General features: G+C 45.0%; 3 protein-coding genes across 15 annotated transcripts in view; 2 read left to right on the plus strand and 1 right to left on the minus strand.

Annotated features, from left to right (window-relative positions):
• LOC133413508 (ubiquitin-conjugating enzyme E2 L3-like) lies at positions 1-4,414 on the minus strand. Its single transcript, XM_061698002.1, has 5 exons — positions 4,074-4,414; positions 3,568-3,661; positions 1,816-1,911; positions 1,552-1,738; positions 1-410 (listed from the first exon to the last, which is right to left on the minus strand). Exons 2-5 carry the CDS (start codon positions 3,592-3,594, stop codon positions 256-258), a joined length of 465 nt encoding a protein of 154 aa, XP_061553986.1. The 5' UTR covers positions 3,595-3,661; positions 4,074-4,414; the 3' UTR covers positions 1-255.
• Positions 3,980-24,720, plus strand: zfyve16 (zinc finger, FYVE domain containing 16). 8 transcript variants are annotated; one of them, XM_061697771.1, is made up of 19 exons: positions 3,980-4,588; positions 5,777-5,872; positions 6,938-8,022; positions 8,119-8,601; positions 9,700-9,796; positions 13,150-13,326; positions 13,413-13,549; positions 14,132-14,342; positions 14,597-14,719; positions 15,714-15,869; positions 15,940-16,164; positions 16,434-16,516; positions 16,786-16,890; positions 17,579-17,729; positions 17,833-17,913; positions 19,710-19,872; positions 19,938-20,043; positions 20,108-20,284; positions 21,533-23,647. In XM_061697771.1, the coding sequence occupies exons 2-19, from the start codon at positions 5,803-5,805 to the stop codon at positions 21,689-21,691; spliced, it is 3,789 nt and encodes a 1,262-aa protein (XP_061553755.1). In that variant the 5' UTR covers positions 3,980-4,588; positions 5,777-5,802; the 3' UTR covers positions 21,692-23,647. The 8 variants fall into 8 exon arrangements, with proteins under 8 accessions (XP_061553755.1, XP_061553756.1, XP_061553754.1 ...); XM_061697772.1 differs by having other exon boundaries at positions 6,938-7,702; positions 7,814-8,601; XM_061697770.1 differs by having other exon boundaries at positions 6,938-7,381; positions 7,463-8,601.
• Positions 24,088-24,857, plus strand: part of sec14l7 (SEC14-like lipid binding 7) — a 9,139-nt gene continuing 8,369 nt past the window's right edge. For all 6 annotated transcript variants that reach the window (XM_061697882.1, XM_061697884.1, XM_061697883.1 and 3 more), the window contains exon 1: positions 24,088-24,309. In XM_061697882.1, the coding sequence (XP_061553866.1) occupies positions 24,088-24,309 (222 nt within the window). The remainder of the gene's footprint in view (positions 24,310-24,857) is intronic.

Consider the following 24,857-nt stretch of genomic DNA (forward strand, 5'->3'; position numbering starts at 1 on the left):
AAAAAAAAAAACCCAAATACAAATATTTCACATTTGGGCATTTGTTTAAAAAGTCTCACTTTAGTCAATTGTTGCTAGGCAGGATTCATAGAAAGAGAATAAAATAAATAAAATTTATAGGGCATGAGCAAGAGTTCACAAGCAATCAACATGTTTGGTAAAAACATGACATTTTTCAGGACGTTGATCTTGACTAGTCACCAAGAAGTCGAGTCACGCCTGACGGGGGGAAGGTTCCGGCGGCGTGCCGGCCAGTCAGTTGTCGGGTCGGGTCTCGCCGTGCTTCCTGGTGAACTCCTCGGCGTTCCTCATGAACTGCGCTCGGTCTGCCGTGTACTCGTCGGCCAGCTCCACCCGCAGGGGGCGTTCGGGCTGCGGCGCGTTCACCAGCGAGATCAGACACTGGATGACTGCGAACAAACAGCAACAATACTGTACTTGCGCCACCTGGTGGACTGGAGTGGAAGAGGTGAGTTGCCCTCAACTTTGTCGCGTTAAGAGCTGTCGCTTGGTCAATTTTTTTGCGCTCTGGTTTATTTCTCCACATTCTCTTTAATTATCTTTTTACAAAAAAAACAGCGAAAATCCATCATTGACGCCCCCCTAAAATGATTTCTAATTGCTTACAGATGCCACAAAATGGTGGCAAAGCACGACTGTTCTATCAGTCTTAATCGAAGCGCCTCCCTTCATTTCAACATAGCTCCTTGGCACTAAGATGCCACAAGGTGACGCTGAAGCACTATTTTTATACTAGACATGGCTTTAGCCTGAGCACAAAAAGAGCAAGATGAGTTTTTCAGTGGACGGATACAGTCGGTCTTCCCCCTCCAAAAAAAAAAAAAAAAAGGCCTTATTCACTGCCATGGACGTTTATATTTGTCAAGAGGAATCCAACCGTTTGCCAATGACAAATAGAAATGTTTCACCCAGCTTGTCTGAATTTCAAGTTTGTAAAGCACTGCAATGAAGAACAGTTCCCTGTAGATGGCGACTTTGCTTTGGAATTGACATCAGAGCGGCTTTTAGATAGAAGAGAAAGATTGTGGGGGGGGGATCGTTTAGGAGGGAGAGCAAAAACAAATATTAGCATCAAAGTCACTGCTTCACATTTCTTTTCTCCGCTTTTTGGTTTAAAAAAAAAAAAAAACCTGGTAAAACCAACGCATGGTCTACTGCTGATTACTAAAGAACAGAAAATTCTCAAAATAAACTTCTTCTCTGGTTTGGTAGGTTGGATGCTTACACGGTCACAGAACACAATATTATGTCGGTCTTGAAAATCAGTCAAAATGCTGGAAAAATGGGAGGCAGTAAATGAGTTCAAAATACATACAAAATAATTGTGGTGGTGTTTTGGAGGCTGAACTGGATTAATGCCATTTTAAATCCATTCCAAAGGGGAAAATTAATTTGATATCGGAGCGATTAAGCTGCCAAGTCAAGGCGGCGCTGCGCTAGGATGGTTCGGCCTTGGTGGACGTCTACAATGATGGCGCAGGTGAGACGAAATCACTTTTGTGAGGCGATCCGCGATGACATTGAGCTGACCTTGGGACGTTCTGGTGGCGGGTTTCCAGTTCTCCAAACTGATGATGGCCAAGCACACGTGACCCTTCTCGTCCACGTTGGGGTGGTAGATTTTGGTCATGAAGGTGATCCTGGGGGGTTTGAAGGGGTACTCGGTCGGGAAGTTGATCTCCACCCGGAATGCGCCTTTGTCGTACGGGGGGCTTTCCTTGCCGGCAACGCAACCAAAAAAGATCACAAATGGGATTTTGAGGTTGAAACGGAAAAGCAGGAAAGCAGACTTACAGGAACAATGAGAGCCTGCCAGTTCAAAATGTTGGATTCGTCCACTTCGATGTTGCGGAATTCTCGGAACCCTGATTGGCGGACTTCCTCCAACTCCTGAAAAGGATTTTGAAAGGTTAACTGTACAATTCATGGAACACAACCACCGATGCCCAAAGTCCAATTGAAAGTCACTCACGAGAAAAGTCTGTTGTTGCAAGGCAGAATTCAAAGACACAAATATCTTACATACACTGGTGCCTTGAGATACGGGTTGAATTCGTGCCGTGACCACGCTTGTAACTCAAACGAAAGTGCCAGCCTCCAACCAAAAAAACAAAAACATTTGTGATGTGTTGTTTTAATGAGAAAAAAAAACGACTATAATATTGTACTTTATGAAACATACAGAATGACATAAATCAAATGTAAATAATTAAAACAGTATTTGCTCCATTTGTTGCTTCAGTTCAATGGACTTTGTGCTGCGCCTACTGCTGCTGTGTGCACCTCGGCCACCTGAGGGCAGTATGATATAGAGGTGACACGGACGGTCACAATTGCTCAGTAGCCCGAGGTAATATTAGTAATTCTTTCCAGAGGATAAAGAACATATGACTGGGAATATTGATATATTTGGAAACTGCACTATTCGGCTAAGATTATACAATATTAACCAACCTTAAGTCAATTGTTGCTAGGCAGCAATCACAGGACACACAATTAATGCCCCACTGTCCAATTTCAAGTCACAGATAGAATTCAAAGACACTAATTTGTTATATATTTGCATTGTCGCTATGATAGACGATATTAAGCAGCGTTACACACAGCCGGTTGTTGCTCGGCAGAATTCACGGGGGGGGTGGCACAATTATTGGTGTCCCGAAGTCCAATGAAAAAAGGTCCCATTTGAGCAACCACTTGTTGCTAGTGATCATTGAATTCAAAGACAATCTCACAGACTCCATCTTTCGCATGTATAAATTTGCATGGCATCTTAAGACCACGTTGATATGCTGTGATATAAATATTAACCAGCGTTACAATCAGTTGTTGCTAGGCAGAATTCAGAATCAGAATCATCTTTATTTGCCAAGTATGTCCAAAAAACACACAAGGAATTTGTCTCCGGTAGTTGGAGCCCCTCGAGTTCGACAACAGACGGTCAATTGACAGAGAACACTTTGAGACAGAAAGACATTGAGAAAATAAAAAGTCACTGAGCAATAAAGGGTTGCTAGTTATCTGGTAATGCCGGTACAAATTATATATATATTTTTTTTGACAATTGTGCAAAACGATGCAGAGTCCTCTAGCACTTCGAATGACTAATATAGCAATAGTCCGGTGCAATGACCATTGTGCAAAGGGCGCCGAGACTGCAAGGAGTGGATGCGGTTTAAAGTGACGAGTAGCGCGATCATCTGGGACAATGTCGATTGTGCGAATGTTGCAGATGCTCCTCAGTCAGTGTGCAAGTGGGGCAGATGCTACTCTGGCTTGAGTGGCCAGTATTGGTCAACAACAGATACGCAAATTCACAATGTCTAATGAGATTCAAATGATTCAATATGATCAAAGCACTTGAATGGCTTTAGTTAGTGGTTGTGATAGCTGTGTCTTTTTAATATTTAAACAAAAAAATCATGCTGATGTGCTCTTGAGCAAGGCACATAACGTCCCAAATAACGAAACATTTTTTGTTTATTTGCATACAATTTGATTCGATTTTATTCTGACACCACATACCTGTAAATGTTTTTAATGTACCTTGCATAATCTTCTCGTGGAAACCATATTAAGAGTCGTCGTGGTCGTCGTGCTGAATGGCCGCCAGCCGCTGGCCGGGAGGTGTGACGTTCACCTTGGGAATCATAAACACAAACACAAAGAGCTTTTGGGGATTGTCCAAAGCCAAAAACGTTCGATTTGGCCAATTCTTTTTTTGGATGACTTTTTTTTTTTTTTCTTTTAAGGATGTTCCCATTCAGTTTTGAATAAACTATTAATTACGTCATTAAATTATCAAAACGGACATAAAGGTAAACTTTTCTGGTTTGAAAATACTCGTATCTTATCCACATTTACATGATTGAAAAGATTGTTGTATAAAATCATGTAATTAAAAAAAAAACAAAAAACTCTGATATTGCTGTTCAGACACTATTATCGATGGCAGAGCTCATCGAGCAGGTTGAAATGTGAGTTTCAGTGTCTGAAAGCACTGTAACGACCTTTTAGCTTTTAAAACCCAACAAGTTAAGAGTTTGACTCACAGGTGACAAATGTAAACGTTGGCGGAGGTCTTCTGGATTCGAGGAGGTCGGAAAGAAGCTCGCTGAGAGTGAGCCGCTCCGCTGCGCTCCGCCGACGCCGACGCTGACGCTGCTCAGGTCTGCCCAAGATGTCGGCCTGAGCGAGACTTCAGACGAGCACGCACAAAAACTTTTGCTCCTCGGGCGACTTTGAAGCTCCTTTGGCGACACGATGACGTTGGCCACCACGACCATAGCCGAGCGCGACGTCAGCACAGCGATGGGGAAAAACAAACCGAGCTAGCCCCGGGAGCTAACCAGCTAGCCACATTTTAGCCCAGAACGACGAGCGAATAATAATAAGTGGCTCACTCTTAATGACGCCAGTTGAGGGGAGAACATGTTGAGCCTTTGAAGGCCATGGCGTGCTTTTGGGACTTGTCACCAAGGTTTGCGGGGCTCGCCAACTAACTGTGGGTTAGCTGTTAGCATCAGTGCTAACTTCAGGCAGCAACAAATTGTGATTTACAGTCGATGTAAGTATCTGCCACGACGTCACTGAAATTGAGTTGAAAAGTGAAAGTTGGGTGTGAATGCTGAGATTTTAAATGCTAAAAAAAAAATAAAAAAAAAAATCAAACTGGAGGCCCGGGGACTAGATCCGGCCCGCCACATCATTTTGTGGCCCGCGAAGCAAAATCATGTGGATAGACTTTGCGTTTCTTGCTAAAATACCAAAATTGCCTTCACTTTTCAAAATATTGAGATATCGCAAGCCTTTTTTTTTTTAAAATAAATTGAACAATACTGCAATTGAAAAAACAGTTTTTGCTGGCTTCTGATTTTCAAAAGGAGTTATCCATCAATTTGTGTAGAAGTAATAATATAAGGCGATCAGACATTCATATGGGTTCACAGCCGTAACGGCCCTCCGAGAGAAACCGCAACTACGATGTAGCCCGCGGCAAAAATGAGTTTTACACCCTGGCAAAGTTATGTGGTCGTTTAAAATGCACAACGTGTAATTCTCTTTGTTTAATAGTAAAGTTGTAAAACGAGGACACTTGAGTTCATTGCCACCATCTACCGTTTGTGTCTCAAATTTTGCTCGCAAGTCGAAGTATTAAAAGTCGGCCGACGGGTCGTATTGCCCCCCCCCAAAAAAAAGTCTTGTAAGTGGAGGTGCCACTGTACGATGAAGTTAAAGTTAACGTTTAAGAAAAATGACACTTTGAGGGAACTACGAAGTCAAGGCAGGTGAGCGAATACTTTTAGAAATATCGTGTACGTTGTTGAGCTGCTATCCACTGGCAACGGGAGATCACATTTCCATTTGTTCAGGAGCAACAACAAGCGTTCTCCATTCAGTATTTTAATAAAAACACACCACAAAATACTGGCGGCCAGGCCAGTGGAGCGTCACGGTGTCACAAAACGTCTTTTCATCGGCTGGTTGCCGGCATGTTTTTAACGGGAGAGCACAGTGCGGTCGTTGTGCTCGTGCTAATGGTCGTAAAGTGGATTTACGAGCTTCTCAGCGGACAGCGACAATATGCGTATTGACTTGTAGGCTTGGCCGAAATGCCCACGGATGTAATTCAATTTTACAGCCTTAATAATGACGAGAAGAATGTGGAAGTGAGGAGAGTTGACCTACATTGTTGTTAGGTGTACTCTCATTGCCAATGGAAAGCCATCAGGTGTGTTGTTTTCTTGTTTTGCAGGCTTTAGGAGGAACTCTGAGGCCAGCATGGACAGCTTCTTCAAGGCGGCTGTTTGTGACCTGGACAAAGTGCTGGACGACTTTGAGCTGAGCGCAGGTGAGATGCTGCAGGAAGTAGGATTTAGTTTTCCTCACGGGATGAATAAAGTACAGTGGAGCCTTGCGTAACCCGCTGAATTCGCTCTGATACTCCTGAACTGAAGCATTTTTTCACGTTGAAATGAGTGGAAAGTGCCACTGGTTGATGATATTTGGGGGGAAAAGTGAAGCGTGCTCGTGTCATGTCAATGAATGATGGCATCATTGGAAGAATACTTGATTGTAAAATTATCGATAGCTGCAGGCCTCGTTCTGACGTCTTGACTTCAGTGTGATACATTCATAGCAATACACTTTGGGAGGCGTACTTGGCTAATTTAGATTTTCAAAAGATGCTTATCTGTAGCCACTGACCATCTTTCCAAATCTGTGTTAGTGCGCACCTTTCCTTTGCCAAAACAATCCAACCACCTCACAGGTGTGGCATATCAAAGTACTCAAAGAGGCCTTTTATTGTGGGCAGCGTAAAGCACACCTGTGCAAAAATCATTGTCTAATCAGCATGTTAGGAGAAGTGCTCACAAACACCGATTCAAAACAGATTTGTGAATAATATTTCAAGAAAAATATTCCTTTTGTGTACGTAGAAAAATAAAAGGTCAAAAGGGCAGCAAAAACAAAAGTTTGTTTTTCCCACGGGGAACAAAATAATTAGACCACCGTTTTTTTCCTCAGTGTTTTGTTCCTTTTAAATGCCTGGAACAACGATGGGTACATTTGTTTAGAAAATATATAATGATGACAACCAAATAGCTGATAATAGTTTAATTGAAGAGCTGATATCAGGCCATTTTCCCTGTTTTTCTTGATAGTAACCCGACTCACTGGGAATACAATTAAGCTGAAGTATGTCCAATAGGACATCAAATATTATGGAATCGGCTGCATTTTGCTCATGTTCATTTTATGTTTCAGTTAATATACCATACCACTAGTGCTACCAGGCATTAAATTGAACAAGAAATTTAAAAAACTGGCTAGTGTGATCATATTTCCCATGAATGTAGAACTCTCTGTAGACTGTTTTTCCATGCTTTTCAACGGGTTTGTTTCTGGCTTGCAGAAGAAGTCGACTGCACGTCAGTCTTCCGGAAGCCTTCTCCGTACGACTTCTCCGCTCCGGCCTCCTCTGAGGCGTCCGGCGTGCCCCGCAACCTGCCCCCCAATCCGCCCGACCTCAGCTCTCTTTGCTATAGGGTTGCCGCCAGCAGCAGCAGCTGTGCGGACCAAGACAGCGAGGTGAAAGTTCAGCCTCTGACTGGCGTGGATCTGCTCTCCTCCGTGGATCACTGCGCCGCTCAAAGCTCGGCGCCTCCCTGCCCCGACCGGGCCCTCAAGCCCGTGTGCGACCTCGTCAACGACACCGGCTCGGCCGTCCTGGTCCGAGTCGGCAGCCGCGATGCCTTCGGCGAGCTGGACGCCGCCGAGAAGCAATTGGAGGGGGAAGTGAAGGACGAGGAGGAGGAGCTACTGGTGGACTTTGGCAACCTCGCGCTAGAGGAACGAGGTGCACCTAGCCAGAACTCAAACTCCCACCCGCATCTTGTTGGATCCTCCTTGAATCTGGTGGATGTCATTCTTCCTGCAGTTCCTGCCGAGGACGCACAAGAGGAAAGCGACTCTAAAGATGAAGGATATGAGGAGGAGCCTCAAGAAGAAGATGAATCCTCAGAACCGGGTAACCAGGATGACCAGCAGCCACCTAACCAGAGTGCTCAAGAGGAGGCTCAAAAAGAGTCCGATGATGAAGCTTCTGTGGGTGGCCCCGAGCTCCTGGAGCCTGAAGAGCAACTGCAAGTTGAGGATTCAGAAGAAGACTCTCTGTCAGGTTTGGACACTTGCCCTGAGGAACCCCTCGACTCACTATCGCCGCAGCGTTGCTCTCTCAAACTCCCTGCCCTCGTCCCTTCTGCGGAACCTCCGCACTCTGACCCCTCAGAGCCCAGCCCGGTGGAGGCTCCAGAGTTTGGCTTCGAGTATCTCCCTGAGAGCGACCGGGCCGAGCTGCTGGTCACGGACGAGGAGCTGGACGCCTTCCTGCAGGCCCGCGCCGAGGCCGAGCGGGCCGGCGGGATCTCCTGCTCCGGCGGCTCGGCAGAGGCCCTCCGGGCAGGAAACTCGGTCGCGCTGAACGGGGATCTGGAGCAGGTGCTTGCAGACGAGTTGAGGAGCTGCGGAGAAGATCTAGAAGGCCTCGCCTCCCCCGAAAGTGACAGAGCCATGCGCGTGTCATCCCTTTCTCAGGAATCACCTGGCGAGGATTCCTCTAGAGGGAGCCATTACTCCACCAGCAACTCTTTGCAGTCAGAGCAGCAGATTTCCTACGGAGGGGCCAGACCCAAGCAGCTCCTCTGCCCCGCTGTGAGATATCCCGCATCAGCCGAGGGCGATGACGAGCTGCCCGCGTGTTCTTCGAACCTGGAGGACGACGACGACGACGACGAGAGTCCGCACGCGAGCCGCAGCTTCCTCGCACATTCCATCAGCAGCCCCGTCTACGCCGCTCCGGAGCCCCCGGAGTACACGGCCGCTTACGACGAACTCTCCGAGCCGCCGCCCTACCCCGGCGAGCCTCGGCCCGACAGCTGGAAGAGGGACGGTGCGGAGGAAGAGCCGGGCGTCCGGCAGCCCGCGTGGGTGCCCGACTCGGAAGCCCCCAACTGCATGAACTGCTCGCAGAAGTTCACCTTCACCAAGAGGCGCCATCACTGTCGTGCTTGCGGGAAAGTATGTACACCTAAAGTAGGGCTGGTAATTGATTTTTTATCAACTCCCTCGGGCATGGAAAGTTTTAGTGGTTTTAAAACCAAAACTTTTTAAAACTGCGGTGCACCTTGAAACTGGTAATCAGCCCATGCACTCCCCTCCCACAAGCTTTAAACACACTTCAACCTATTAAAACACTTTTTTAATTGTAACCGTTTCTCAATCTCTTTGTGTCAAGAAATGGAGGACATATAAAAACACTTTCGGGAAATGAAAAGAAGATTCGCTCGCACAGTTCTCTACATAAGAGGCGCAGGGTGCTTGCTTCAAGCTGTTTTTTTTTGTCACTGGCAGTTGAAGTTTACTGTAAAACGAGAATTCAACATTATATATTTTAAACACCTAATAGTTCAACCCAACCAAATCATTTTGTCTAACGAAAGTCTGTTAGCGTAATGCGGAACGCTATAGATGGGCTAACAGAAATGAACATAGCACCATGTTGCGGTAGTTAAAGCTTGAAACAATTGCTACTTTACCACACGGAGCAGCAACACATGAACAAAACTCAGCCAGTCTGTATTTTCTCTCGCTGGAATAATTTCGGGACATTCTGTGCCGCCTCCTCTTGCTCTAAATTAGTCTACATCTCATCCAGTAGAGCTCAGTGCTGCCTAGCATTTTTTTGGCACAACACGGTACTACACTGAATGCGCGCCATTCCAAATCCGACTTACTATATACACTTTAAAATCCCCAGTTAAACATCTGCGATCGAGGGGGTGCTCCAACTAATTCCATGTTTACATTCAAATGTGTCAAATCAGATCCCGCGTGACAAGACGTGCATCTAACGTGCATCCTCGCCCCTCCTTTTGCTTTGTTTGATTTGGAAAGATCTTAGTTTAGCATCTGCTGTTAAACATAGACCAGAGGATCGATGGCAGCAGAGAGCATGAGGAAGCGCTTCTTCTTCTTTTCTGCTGAGCTCCACTTAAGTCCTTTAAAGCCACCGATTAAGAGCATTAAGAGGACCGTTTGGAATGTGCTATTGTTCCTGACACACAAACACACACTTTCTCACTTGTGGTGTGTGTGTGTTGCTTATTTGCCCAACAGGTGTACTGCGCCGGCTGCTGCAACAGGAAGTGCAAGCTCAAGTACTTGGACAAGGAGGCGCGCGTGTGTGTCATCTGCTTTGACACCTTGCATAGAGGTAAGAAAACTACAACACAACAAAGGAGTTCAGCTGGAAAATGTGTGTGGCTGTTTTTGGGCACCTGTGGAAACTGAACTAAGTTGCGTGTGTGACGTAATGTGTGCTGCTCCACTGTTTGGTTGTGTAACCGTGACACTGTTTACATCCAATCCTTCTGACCCCGGTGGAGATGTTGGCATACGTTTGGTTTATTTCATATTTTCAGAAACTGTCAGATAACAAATAATGTACTTGTTTAAGTTCGCACTTGATGGATTCATTGTATGCAAGCAATTAAAAAGTCAATGTTGCCGTAATATGTCGTCTTCAAGACTTTGCGAGTGCCTCCGCGTGGCATCAAGTTATTTTTAAAACTTCGCTGCTGTCATCGCGTCGTCACTGCGCTCCGTATTCTGCAGTGTATTAATATTTAACAGCACAAAGGCGAGCCCCTCCGAGGCGGGACCGAATAATGAAAAAACATCTGAATGGAACCCGGAGAATCGAGACTACTTGGAAAAGCAGATGTCACATTTTGGGCCGCTCCACTGCAGTGCGAACGCACAGACTGGAGAGTTATGGCGGACACTGAGGTTCGGCCTTGATTTTGTGTGTGTATGTTTCTGTGAGTGTCCACTTCGTGTGTCTACATTGTCTGTTTGTGTGTGTGTGTGTGTGCGTGCATGTGTATGTCCCTTTGTGTGTTTGTGTCCAGTGTTTTGTGTATGTATGTGTGTCTGTCTGTGTCAGTGTGTGAATGAATGTGGGTCCGCGCACATGCACGCATGTATAAAGGCCTCTTAACACACTCGCGCGGCCGACAACACCCGCATTGCATCACGTGACCGACGAATTGGCCCGCGCGGCCCCTCTGCGGCACTTGACGCGTACGCGGCAAAAAATTGTGCAGCGCGTAGAATGCCGCGGACATCATCTGTCGTGATTGGTCCGTTTTAGTCACATGCTGCGATGACGTACTCGGCGTTCCTCTCGGTTCCGCATACCACCAACGGCGCCGCCTTCTTGATCGATTTTGCAGCATCATTAAACGTATCGTCTGGTCATCTAGGTCCTTTTGTTCTAGCAGACGCTGTTCCACGGTCGCCATTGTTGTTGCGTTGTTGCTTTGTTCCTTGTTACTGAAAGGAAAGTAAAAATGGCTACTGGAAATAGCCACAAAATGCAGAGGAAGCGCCACCCTGTGGCGTCCTAACCAATACCAGCCGTAGCGACACCCCCGACTTGGAGGTGAACTGCAGCACATTTTCAAAACTGCGCGCGTGGGTTGTGCTCGACTATAAAGGCAAACTGCGCGCGGGACAGCCGCAGTGATGTCAGCGCGAGTAAAAAGAAGCCTTAAGTGTGTCGCGTGTATGTGTATGCGTACGCACGTATGTATGTGTGTGTCGTTTGTGTCTGCGCGCATGGGGGTGCGTGTCTATTGTTTCTGTGTCAGTCTGTGTAAGAGTGGCCACTGTGTGTGTGTGTGTTTGTTTCCGTTTCCACTGCATGTGGGCATGTGTGTCCGTGTGTAGTAGTGTCGCTGTGTGTGTCTATGTAAGTGTGTTTCCACCTTTCCTCTTGAGTGTTGTTCCACCGTTTGTGTCCCTGACTCCCTGTATGTCTTTTTGTGTGTCCTCTGTCCTCGTGTGTGTGTTTGTTTACTTTGTGTGTATATGTCAATGTGTGTGTGTGTGTGTGTGTGTGTGTGTGTTTTGCAGTCCCGCCCTCAAACAGCATGTGACTCTCGCAGTCTAAATTAGGAATTCAAAAAAGGAGGCAATCTACTTTGTGCAGCCACTGGAGCCGAGTGACGCCATCATCCCTCTCTTCCTCCCTCCCCTGTGCTCTCCATCGCTAATACGCAAGCTGTGCGCAGCCTAGCACAAGCCACATAAACACACACGCACCCTAGCTCCAAAGCTAGCATGCGCGTGCTAAAAGACTGATGCGAATCACCGGAGGGTCTCGGAGGGGTGCGTGATGGGCGAGTGTTGCGATGATGAGGTGAGACGCGTGCCGCTCCTCAATGACACAACTTCGCCTTCAGAAGAAAATTGAAATGCCAGCGTGTCTTTGAGGTTATGTCCCTTGGAGGTTGTTGTCTTTATCATCCTGCGTTGCTCAAGGGTAACGATGCCATGTGACTGACCGTTTCGCAACTAACCACCTCCTCCTGCTGGTGCTGTGACTTGGATTAGTGGATGGAGTGTTTACATCTGTTAATCTGTATTGGGCAACTGTGTGTCCTGTTTAAATGAACCTCAATGCGTGTGATTACAGTTTCCTGAATATAAGGCACAACTGTTTCACAATAACAAAACTGACTTGCAAAAGAGTTTTCACTTCCTTTAAACTACCAAAGTGACCAAAAATGACCAGGGAGTCATCTGTTCAAGATATGAAGTAAATGTTACACTTTTACTATTTTTTTGGGGGGATATTCAAGCTATCTACATCGCAAGTGGAATGTCACTCTCCAAACGGCAGACCTCCCCCAAGGCACAACGATTCTAATTTACGATCAGCAATGCCTTATGTACATGACTGATCTTTTTCTTTACAATTCCCGCTGTATTCATGAGGAATTTCCCCCCCAAAACGTCTCGTGGTGTTAAAAGAAGTGAAAACAACACTTTTTGAAGTATGCCTTTGCGCCTGTTCTCACTCTCTTGCTCACGCACTTCTCCGAAAAAGAGGCCTAGTGTGCCTGCTTCAAACTGTTTGTGACTTCCAGTTGAAATTTACTGTAAAACTGACATAAAAACAAGAGAACAAAACATTGTACAGTGGAACTTCAGTTTTCATATGCCGTAGTTTTTGTACGTTAAATTTCTTTCTTAGTTTTCACACGTCCTCTCGTTTTTTGTAAAAAAAAAAAATTCTAAATAAAAAAATTAAACTCGCCCATTCATTTCCCGTAATCGATGCGAAAGGCCATGTGCTCGTGACTAAGGAAAGCTAATTGCTAATTTATATTTAACACAACGTCCCAACTTCATTGGAATTGGGGTTGTATTTCACACTGCTTTCTGCATGTAAAACTTTAGTCATTCTCGATTAAAATTATTATAGATTATACATTATTTCCTCTGGCAAATGTTTTTTTTTTTTTTTTTTTTTTTTTTTTGTCCAATTTGGTTTTAGTTAAGCTTTCTGGAATGGATTATCATGAAAATTGAGATTCCACTGCATGTTTAAACACCACAATGTTCAGCCAAACCATTTTATAAGGAAAGTCCGCTAGCTTAATGCTAACGTATAATGCAAAACGCCATAGACTGCTGGCTGACGGAAATGAGCAAAGAACGGCGAGAATTCTATTATTGATAGTGTATGAATGATGTCTTGGTGGTTGTTTGTCCCTGCAGCCCAGGCACTGGAGCGGATGATGAGCCCCACGGGTCCCAGTCCCAACCCCAACGTCCCGTCTGAGTACTGCAGCACCATCCCGCCCCTGCAGCAGGCCCGAGCCGCCGGCACCCTCAACTCCCCGCCGCCCACGGTCATGGTGCCCGTGTCGGTGCTCAAACACCCGAGCAACGACGGTGCGATTGCGCTTCCTTTTGCCTTGAGTTCCCGAGCCCTCGCGTCATTCCGCGCCTCCTCCCTCCCTTGTGTGTTCCCGTTCCAGGGTGCCCTCGGGAGCACAAGCGTGTCTGGTTCGCCGACGGCATCCTGCCCAACGGGGAAGTGGCCGACACCACCAAGCTGTCGGTGAGCAGTCGCAGGAGCTCGCAGGAGTTTGCCAGCACTCCCGAAGAAACTACGGTACAGTTCAACCTTGACTTGGGGTGCCAATGTTTTTAGCCATAACTGTAATGTCTATTATACACTGTTACATTGTACACTCCCGGTCCAAGGTTCTAGAACACGCCAATTTTAAAATGTTTTTACGACTTTTTATCGAAAGTCAAGTCAAGTCATAGATAGCTTGAAATGGTACAAATTGAGATAAGTGACTTTCCAGAGATTGAAAAAAAAACGAGGCAAGGTTACCCAAAACTGAAAAAGAATGTACATTTCACAATGATACACCAAGGCACAGTCTCCAGAATTGAACTTTAAAGCCACGCAGGCACGGGGGAGAACTTGCAAACTCCACACAGGCGGGGCCGGGGATTGAACTCCGGACCTCAGAACTGTGAAGCAGACGCTCTAACCAGTCGTCCACCGTGCCGCCTGACCTAAAACATAAAAGGAGAAAAGGTTTCGTCAGATTTCATGTGAGACAGTCTGGAAAACATTAAAACGTATGCGTCTTTTTATCCAGTCATGGCTAAAAATGTTTTTGGCCAGGACTACAAGGGGGGTAAGAACGATGACCGAACGAGTCATTTCTGTCTTAATCAGCCTTCCGCCCCCACGGGGTCGGAAGGTGAAAGTTGCGGCCGGTCGAGCCCCGAGGTGGTGGAGGTGGTCCCCGCTCCCCCGTGCGGCCCCTGGCACTACGCCCTGCTGGCCGGATTGGGCTCTGCAGTGAGCAAGACCCCAAGTCTGCTGCCCGACTGCGAGGACCTACTTCCTCCTCTGCTCATCACCACTGGAGAGGACGCAGCAGGAGGTCTGTCTGTCTCTGTATGTCTTTCTCTTAGATCTTTTTTTTTCAATTATTTTTTTTCAATTTTTTAATTTTTTTTAGGGGTGGGTAACCGGCCCCAAAAACGCTTACCGGTATTGGCAGTTTATCTACGCTTATTCAAGGGGAAACAAAATATATATATTAAAATACACTTATAACGGGCATCAGTTATCCGCAGATTCTCACTTTTCGGGGTCCATTGTAACTCAAGTTATGCACTTGCGTTTGCTTGGTAGACCTGTTGGTGGAGGAAAGTCCGGCTCCTTGCCAGATTCGACACCTCTTGGAGGAGGGGGGTCCTCGCCCTTTGGCCTTTGTCCTCAACGCCAACCTGCTGGTCAATGTCAAGATGGTCACATGTGAGTAGAGCTGCCGGGCCAGAGAGAGAGAGAGAGAGAGAGAGAGAGAGATAGATATATATATATATATATATATATATATATATATATATATATATATATAGGTATATATATATAGGTATATATATATATAGGTGTATATATATATATATATATATATATATATATATATATATATATATATATATATAGGTATATGTATATATATATATATATATATAGGTATATATATATAGGTATATATATATATAGGTATATATATATATAGGTATATATATATATATATATATATATATATGTATATATATATATATATGTATATATATGTATGTATATATATATATATATATATATATATATGTATATATATAGGTATATATATATATATATATATATAGGTATATATATATATATGTAGATATATATATTGGTATATATATATATATATATATTGGTATATATATATATATATATATATATATACATGTGTGTGTGTGTGTGTATGGCTGTATTATAGTGCCCCCAGGGCGCTCACATCGGAAGGAGCAGTGCAGTGTCCGCTGAATTGAAGCAAAAAGTATGACAAAAGCGGTTTAGTTCTTTACTTTGCCTTTATTTAGGGTTTCGATTTGTATCACAATTAGTGGTTACTGATTCAATTCAAGGATGATATTGGTTCATCTAGAACGATACAATCTGAAATGATTCAGTTTGGAAATCGATTCAGTAACTTTTTAGTCAAAGATTCAACCAGTGTGATTGTGAAATAAATTCCTGGATCCTGGACATGGAGGTGAAATTTCCTGAATTGCGTTTGTTTCTCGTAAAGGTATCAGGTAAAATTAATTATTATGATTAATGATGATAGAGTGCATGTTTTTTCATTCAAAAAAAAAACATTACAGTTGTTTTTTGAAGGGCCTGGAGCAGATTAATGGTATTTCTATTTGTTTCAACGGGGAATGATTTTTTTATGACGGCTGTCTGTCGTCAGACGACGGGCGTCAATGCTGGTGCTTCGGCTCCAACGGGCTGCAGGCTCTGGGCCAGAGAGAGCTGGTCTTCCTCCTGGAGTGCGTCCCAGAAGAAAGAACTCTCCCCAGAGACCTCTTCACGCTGTGTCTCAGCATTCAGCAGGACGCGCAAAGAGGCAGGTGGCGCCCCCAGAATCCGCCCCGCCGCGTGCCCGACCGCGCCCGCTCACGCTGTTCCGCTCGCAGGCAAGTTTGTGGAGGAGCTGGACAACGTGACCTTCACCAGCAGCTTCCTGGGCAGCAAGGACCACGCCGGGATGCTCTTCTTCTCTCCGACGTGTCAGCCGCTGGACGGCCTCAGTCTCCCCTCGCAGCCTTTCCTCTTTGGCCTTCTCATCCAGAAGCTGGAGGTCCCCTGGGCCAAGGTATTCCCCCTCAGGCTGCTTCTACGACTCGGGGCCGAATACAGCGGTGAGTAGATGTGACGTCTCGGGTAATTCGAGTTAATTTGGCTGGACCTTTAAAAAATACAAAAATAAAAACCAAATTGTATAATCATAATAATAATAATGTCATTGTCATTTGCTTTTTCTCGAAGTGAAAGGAGAAAAAAATGGATTAAAATTGAAAGTTGGGTTATCTGGTTTTATTTTAGGACCATATCACTAGCGGTGACTGTCTTGTATCCTCAACTACTCAAATGGATTCAAAACTGCATGAACCTCTGTGCTCCTTTGCAGTGTACCCAACCACACTTGTGAGCGTGCGATTTCGGGAATCGGTGTATCGTGAGACGGGACACACCATCATGAACCTACTGGCTGTGAGTCCTCCAGAACAAACCTGAACACAATTGCTTCTGGGTGGTTTTATCAGAATCTCAATCACCTTTATTGTCATTGCGTAGTAGAAATAAAAAAATAAATGCCCACACTCACACAGAGAATGTATCAATAAGTAACACCTTGTCAGCAAATAATACATGACTTTGTGAGTTGAGTCTATGGGAGTGCAGTGCGGCTTGGGTGTTCAGTTCTGCGACGACGGAGGCTTTGAGTTTGAAGCCAGTTTTGTTGACTCGTGTGAATGCAGGACCTGAGGAACTACCAGTACAGCCTGTCGTCTGTGGAGGGTCTCAGGATCCACATGGAGATGGGCCACAGCTACATCGACATCCCGAAAAACAGCTTCAACGAGGTGAGATGCGCACGATAGAAGATAGACAACAACTTCTTGTAGGTTGAGGAGGGAGATTTATCAGTTTGATCAATTAATACAAGTTTATTCCTCTGGACATTTGGGAAAAATTGGGAAGAATTGTTTTGTTAGTTTTTTTAAGAGAGCTTTTTTTATTTATGAAAAAAAAAAACGTTTGGGGGGGAAAAAACTTTCAGTCTTTTATTTAAGAAGTGTCTTGGGGGGAAAATGTCTCTAAAAAATTGGGGGGGTAAAAACTACTTTGGAAAAATAAGAAGGAAGAAACTTATTGAAATTAAAAAAAATATTTTTCTGAAAAAAAGTCATTGAAAAAAATGTAGAGAAATATTTGACAAAAAATGTTTGCAGGGAAAAAAAATTGGAAGATTTTTTAAATCAGATTTAAAAAATAATAATAAATAAATTGGGGCAGGGGCGGTTTCCGTATTTCAAAGCGTGCACTAAAAAATTTCTTTCCATATTTAAAAATATAAGATCTTTTTTAACAACAAACCTGTGAACAGCGAGGAGCTTGTTTACAACATAGTGTTGCCTGCTCATAGACCTTTCCCACCCCAAAAAAGAAAACAACTTTCCTCGACTAATTTAGTTTAGAACAATTTCGTTGTCATTTGTGAAGGATGAAAACAGGTGAAAAAATGGATTCAAATGAAAGGTGGCCTTCCAGATGCAGAGGGTGGTGAACGGCGCCAACGAGCACGTGATCAGCATCGGCGCCAACTTCAGTTGTCAGGCCGACTCCCACCTGGTGTGTTTCCAGAACGAGGACGGCACCTACCAGACGCAAGCCGGCAGCGTGCCCGGCAAGACGCGCACAGGTGGACGCCGTCGGCGCTCCTCCCCGCCTTTCACTCTGTGGGGCAGTACGGCCGGTATGACGCTAGGTGGCGTCGTTGACACTCGCTTCCTGTGCTCTCGCAGTGACGGGTGCCAGCTTTGTGGTCTTCAACGGCGCCCTGAAAGCCTCGTCGGGGTTCATCGCCAAGTCCAGCATTGTGGAAGGTGAAGTTGCTTGTTGACGGCAAGTCAACAAGTGTAAATGGGGGAGTTTGTGCTTAGCTCATTTTTTATTTTATTTTTTTTTACATTGCATTTCAACATTTTATCTTATTTTCCAGAGGTAGATATTCCAAAATATTCATCAAAGTTCCCAAAGCGCAAGATATCAGGTCAGAGCGAGGCTGCGGGTGTGTGCTGGTGCCCGAGAGTGCACGGCATATGACTGACACCTCGTTGGTCACGTTTTCTGTATCTGATGGTTGATCTTCCTCGGGCGTGGTGGTTTCTTGGGGAAAAAAAGAAAATTCAAATAAAATTAAAATACTCACTAATTCTCAGTTTTTTAAATTGTATTAGAGCTAATCAATGTAAATATATTGAATTACCCAATTTATTAATCCATGTGAAATGATTAAAAGGGAAATTGTTTGTTTTATTTAAAATGAGTACATGGAACACTTATTTAAAGCGATATGGTTAAAAATGAATTTAGGCCAAATGTAAATTAACTAATGAACTGCCAGTCATTTTCAAAGCAGTTTCTCACATTGGATTTTGACTGAGCTTTCAAGTGGTCCGTGACAATGTAAGCAATGAACCTACCAAAAGAATCACAGAATAGGTTTATTAATACCGTTTTGTGTTCTTTAGTAATCGGGTTGAACACGGGTTGGTTTCACCCAAAACACCACCAAAAAGCGGAGAAAACAAGCGTTTTGTGAAAACAAACACGTCAAACAGAGCAGTGACTTTGATGCTAATATTTTCTACTTTTGTGACTGACACGTCGAAGTATAAAACAAAGAAAAACAAGGCTGAGAAATGGCTTTTGATGGCAAAATCAAAATGTATTTCCAGATGTACAACTAGGAAACGCGGCTCAAGTTGAACGTCAGTGAGTTTCCTTTACAGGGCGTTCCTCATTCACTCCGTGAACTGCGTCGTCTTTTCTCACGATCGCAGCACACACTTCCTAATACTACTGCAACACATACTCTGTTTATACTACGGCAGTCGCGATCGAATCGTTTTAGAATCGACTATTCTGTAGATATTATGTCAAGTACGCGAGTTATCTCCATAATATCCTTAAATTGCATATGGTGGTACTGAGTGTATGCTATCAATTCTGTACAGAATTTGAGACGACAAGATCAGCCTTTGCTAAACTTTGCGCATTCGGAATTAGCATTAGTGCGCTAGCGATTACTATTTTAGGTTTAAAAAAAACTAAACGCTAACTACCATTTAGCTCACTCATACATCATGTTGTATGTAGATTGCACATCTAATAAGTGTCTTTACAATCACATACAGACCTCCTTGGTCATTTTTGGCTCTGTTTTTCCACTGGCCCAACAGTGCGTCCGCCTGCAACAAATGTCCGTGTAGTAAACATGGACAGTGGCCAAATGGTTCCGGGCCGCACAAATATGCTTTTATTGAAGTTTTTGCGTCGACCGCAAAAATGTCTGACTTCCGACATGTTGGCATTTCTCTCCCTCATAATTAACGTGACAAACCGAAATTTACCACCTCATCTTTATCGTCTACTCAAATATTGTGCTAATCTCAAATCCAAAGCGAGGCAAAGCCGCCGTCTGCAGGGATCTGTGAGTCATTACAGTCTTTTACAAATGGGAATTTTGCGCAAAAGCTGGGTGAGACCATCTGTTGAAAAACCTTCTTGACCATTATGTACTAGGGTGGCAATAAAATCAAAACGTCCACGACAGGAAATGAGTTGAATGTACACATTGTCATTCCGTCGTTGACTGGCACGCGTTGGTGCCTTTTAGACGGTCTCATGGTGCAGATGCCCCCGGAGACCATGGAGGCCCTGCGCACGGCCCTGCGGGAACAGAACGACTTCGACATCGCGTGCGGAAAGACGGACGAAACGGAGGTCCGGGAAACGGTCACCGTGCGCTGGGTCGACTGGACGTCGCCCGTCAACGCCGGGTAACGCTCCTCTAAAGTCCGCGCAAGTGAACGGTCCCCTTTTAACTCCTCGACTTCCCGGGCAGCGTGACGAGCGGTGTGGACGGGCGCAGTCTGGACGGCGTGCGCAGCGTGAGGATGCGGCAGGACGCCCACTTCGAGTGCGACGGGCGTGTCATCGAGTGTTCTGAGGTGAGGCGGTCTCGTGGTTTGGCGCGCGACGGCCTCGGAGCTGACGCAGCCGTCCTCCTCGCAGGTCTTCTACCGGCTGACGTTTCCCGCCGGCGGCCCGACGGCCGTGCCGCCGGCGTGCGCGGTCTTCCAGAAGGAGATCGCCGTGGCCGCCTGCGGAGCGCTGACGCGACATCTGGCCGTCCTCGGCGCCGGCGCCATCAACTCGCTCAGCCTGCGCGTGTCCACGCATGGAGACGTGGTAAGTGGCGCCAGACGCCGTGGGCCTCGCCTTGACTGCTGCAGACGTGTATGTGTGAGACCACGTGTATGTCTGTGTCCTCGTGTGTGTGTGTGTGTGTGTGTGTGTGTGTGTGTGTGTCAACTAGGGCTGCTCATAATTGGGGGGGGGGGAATGACATTGCAAGTTTTATTTATTTATTTTTTTTTTTATTTTTTTTTAGCCTGTGATATATATTGCGACGTGAAATAATACAAGATTATTATTGGGAAAGTTCACTTTCTACTCCAACTAGTTCAAAGTTCAGTTTATTGTTCCAAAAATGTAATAGTTCATAATTCAAAATGAAGGTGTGTTGTCTTTGATGCGACTTCATCCAGATTCGACATAGCAGCTCGTTGGTGTTAGCGGGATGGCCGCGTTCATTTGGCTCGAATCCAGATTGTTCCCACATCGTCGTGGTGGAGTTAGGCTTTGGAACTAATTCCATTGATGCTGCTCAACCTTCTGTAACTGCAGCTGCCGGCTCGCCATCAGAAAACTTTAACTTCATATACCCTCGCAGCCCCATTTCAAGTGCACGCTCATGTACACACACACACACACACACGGCCAATCAGACGGAAGGTCTTCACTATGTCTGATTGGTTTAGAGACCATAATGAAACCCATCGTGTGTCTGCTTTCAAGTCGCGGCAATGTTTTTTTTCTTCCTCATGTGACTGGACACCTGTATGCACCCTGTTTCTTTTTTTGTTGCAGCATTCAGAAATTCGGGGGCAGATGCAACCAAATTAGTAACACTCTCGAGTCCCGTCTCGTCCCCCAAAAATTCACACGCCGGATTTCCAGCACCACGCCAGAGTACTAAGCCGTGCGTCCGAAGATGCAGATCGATCGTACTTTATGCGTCCCTGCTCATGTTTGTGCGTCCAGGACGCGGGACGCACATCGACGAGATCCCTGTCCACCAAGATCGCAGTGGACTCTGCGATGTGACCTTTGCGCGCACGTACATCGCGATGACAATGATCAAACAATATATCGTGCAGCCCTAGTGTCAACAACATCAATGCGTGTGTCTGGGCGCGAGTTTGGTTGTGTCCCTGTGTGTTTGTGTTTGTCTTTGCGTTTGTGTCCCATAGTGTAGGTGTGGTGTCTTTCTCTTTGTGTCCTTGTGTGTGTGCATTTGCTGTGTGTCAACATTTGTGTGTTTCTCCCTATGTGTCTGTTTGTGTGTCTGTTTGTGTGACCGTGTGTGTTTTTGAGGTTGAGTACCAAGCCGGGTCCGGTGGGCGTCTCCTCCCTCAGCGTTACATGAATGAGCTGGACAGCGCGCTGATCCCCGTCATCCACGGGGGCGGCGCCGGCGTGCCGCCGGCCGCCATGGACATGGAGCTGCTCTTCTTTATCACACACGCCATCTAACACGCACGCGACGACACGCAGGAAGCTCAGACCACCGGCAGGTGGCGGCGGGAGAGGACGATGGAACGTCAGGAACCTTCAGGTGGACTCGGGAGGGACCCGGAATCAAACACAGACCCCCGCGCGTCGACCGATCTCCCCCCCCCCCCCGCTCGGCCTTCCGCGCCTCACCCAATGTGCAATTGAGGAGCGGAGCGGCAGGTGCTAGCACGCCGTGCTGACATTTTTGCTCTCCTCGACTAAATGTTGCTGTTGGCAAAACGTCAGACGCAAACAAGGAGGACAATAAAGACTCAAAACGTGAATGTGATGACATTTGATTGACAGCTGACATTTTTTTATTGTGTGCGTGCGTGTGCACATTCAGCTGTAAGACCAATGACGTCCTCATTCACACTATCAGGTGATTTGAATTCACATACGAAGACACTACATTCAGCTCTTAGCCTTGCAGCTTCGCACAGCAGCTTGTCCAAAAGCGAGCAAAAAATACAAACACACAACCTTAACTCCTTCACAATAACCTTTTTGATTGTGTACAAGCTTAGGCCTCACATCAAACAATTACACTATCTATTTGCAAGTTTTGGGGGGAACCTAGCCTCTGTTGTTCACTGAAAAACTCAACCATTCGCCGTTTATGTGCTCAGGCCAAAGCTCTGTCTGACATAAAAGTATTGCTTTGGCGCCATGTTGTGGTGTCCTGGTCCCAAGGAATGATTTTGAAGTGAGGTGAAGCTTCATTTAGGAAAACGTAGTGCTTAGGTGCCATCCCGTGGCATCATTCGTGCCAAGGAACAGCGTTGAAGAAGAGAAGCTTCCGGTTGGCCGTAGTGTTGAAAAAAGGGATTTGCCGCCATCTTGTGGCATCTATCGGCAATTGCAGATTTTGCGTGAGCCTCAGTTTTGTATTTTCGCTATCGTATAATACGAATGACGACTAATTTATATTTTGATTTTGGGGGGGGAAAAATGGTTGAGGGATCCCTTGTGGTGCAGTCATGGACTACATGTGAAGGCTTGCAATTTCCTACGAGCCCACAAGATGGCAGCAAAGCACTACTTTTGTCTAAATGAAGCTCCTTAGCTCACTATCGGAGGAAATTTGTTTATTGGTTTGGCACATTTTGAGGACATCCATTTTCTGAAGCGCTTGTCCCCCACGAATGAATTTGGGTTAAAAAAAATGAATTTTTAAGGATGGATTGTTGGTGGTACAGCATGGCTGCCTAGTGGTTAGCATGTCTGTCTCACAGTTAGTTCTGGGTTTGCATTTCATGTTCTCGCAGTGCTTGCGTTGGATTTTCCTCTCATGTTCCAAAAAACGCGTGAGCTTAATTGGAGACAAGAAATTGTCCTTCGGTGTGATTGCGCATCCTTGTTTGTCTCAATGTGCCGCGCAACTGCGACCCAAAGTTAGCTGGCATAGGCAAGCGTTGAAGGAAAACGGATGCATGGATGGCATTAAAATATTGCTTTTTTTTTTTTTTTTTTTTTTTTTTTTGGTTCAGCTGAGTTTGAAAAGATATCCGCCATAAATTGTGACATTTTATGAATTTGTGCTAAAGACGAACCAAAATGTAATTTTGTCATATTTGGACAGCTGCTCTTTTCTTTTTTCTTTTTTTTTTCCTGCATGCAGACGAGTCATTCGCCAACAGTTAAATGATCATCACTAATTATGAATGTAGCAACAGAGCAGCTTTAAAATGGTGTGTGGGGTTCAAAGGTCACACCAGCAAGATGTAACGCGACTTTACCGGACCCGAACTGGATCCCTGGGTGATCCCGACACGTTCTGGTCTGCGATGAGGCCAAGGTGTCTCTTTTTTTCTTTGTTTCATCTCAAGTCTTTGTTGACAAAATATGCATAAGAGAGATTATCTGTTTTGTTTTGTTTTTAATATGGAAGATTTATTTTTGAAATCATGGGTGTAAAAGTTTTAACAAATGTGAGCAGAGTTGATATTTTTGATAGGATGTCCTCACATACGGATTCGTTAGTAGCAAAGATGGCTGATTCATTCCACAGATAATGTAAGTACATAATACATACACTCATATTTACTGGACAACAAGCGATTGAAATTGGAGGGGAATGTGTCAGGAAAGGTGTTCAAAAAAAGAATAAAACTGCAATCATCTATTTGTGTGTTGATTAAATGTTTTGGGTGATGGAATAATGTTATTGATTTTCTTTGGTGTTGACCAAAGGTTTTGATTTTTGTGATTAACAACCTCACCTCTTTAAATCAGATTTGCTCCATTGTCGCCACTTCTGCCCAATTGAAACCCATGAAAATTACACATTTTAACATTCCCGATTAGCTGCATTGAATCATCTTTTAAGAAAGGTTTTCATTCTACCGAGGGAGAAATTTCAGATTCTTCCAAAAATGGCCAGCGAACAAACTGGAAGGGTTGCAAAACCAAATGATGTGTTGTCACTAGATTGTGTGTGTGTGTGTGTGTGCATAGAGGGCGTGGCGTTGCCTCCCCCAAGGCCTGCGATCGTCCCTCCAGCGTGCATCGTTCCTTCCCAGGCTGGAAGTTTCAGTGGCAACATGAGTGGACGCGTTGCAGATCTGAGCGCCAAACAAGCTGATTCGTTAACGCAGGTCAAACTTTTTTCAATACGTCTCATTTTTGCCAAACGAATTCGAACTGATGATGTGTTCCGCTTGACTGCTACCGTATTTTTGTTTGTATTTTTCCAGCATCCCACAACAAGCCTTCTCCGTCATTTTAACGCTAAAATAAAAACACAATTTGAATTGTCTTCAACGAATCAAACATCAAAGTGCTTGTTGTGTTCATTACTTGTTGTTTATACTGTTGTGTTACTCAAATACTGGCTTTATTGTTGTTTATCGCTTATTTGTTTATTCCCACTGTCCTCGTATTTGTTGTTTGTATTTTCCTCAGCTAGTTCTTGCATTTTATTGTGACCTTCCTTGACCGTTTTGTTGAGTTTTTACGTCGCTCCACTGTTTGTTGTTACTTTCCTCAATAAATGTTGTTCATTCTTACTTTCCTTGTTCTTTTGTTTGTTTATTGTCACTTTCCACAACTATTTGTTGTTTGGCTATTTTCCCTCGACTGTGCTGTTGATTGATCCTTTCTTCGAGGACTTTTTGAGGTTTGTTACTTTCTTCGACTATTTGTT

This window comes from Phycodurus eques, chromosome 15 (genome assembly GCF_024500275.1).
Source record: "Phycodurus eques isolate BA_2022a chromosome 15, UOR_Pequ_1.1, whole genome shotgun sequence".
Classification (NCBI taxonomy): Eukaryota; Metazoa; Chordata; class Actinopteri; order Syngnathiformes; family Syngnathidae; genus Phycodurus; species Phycodurus eques.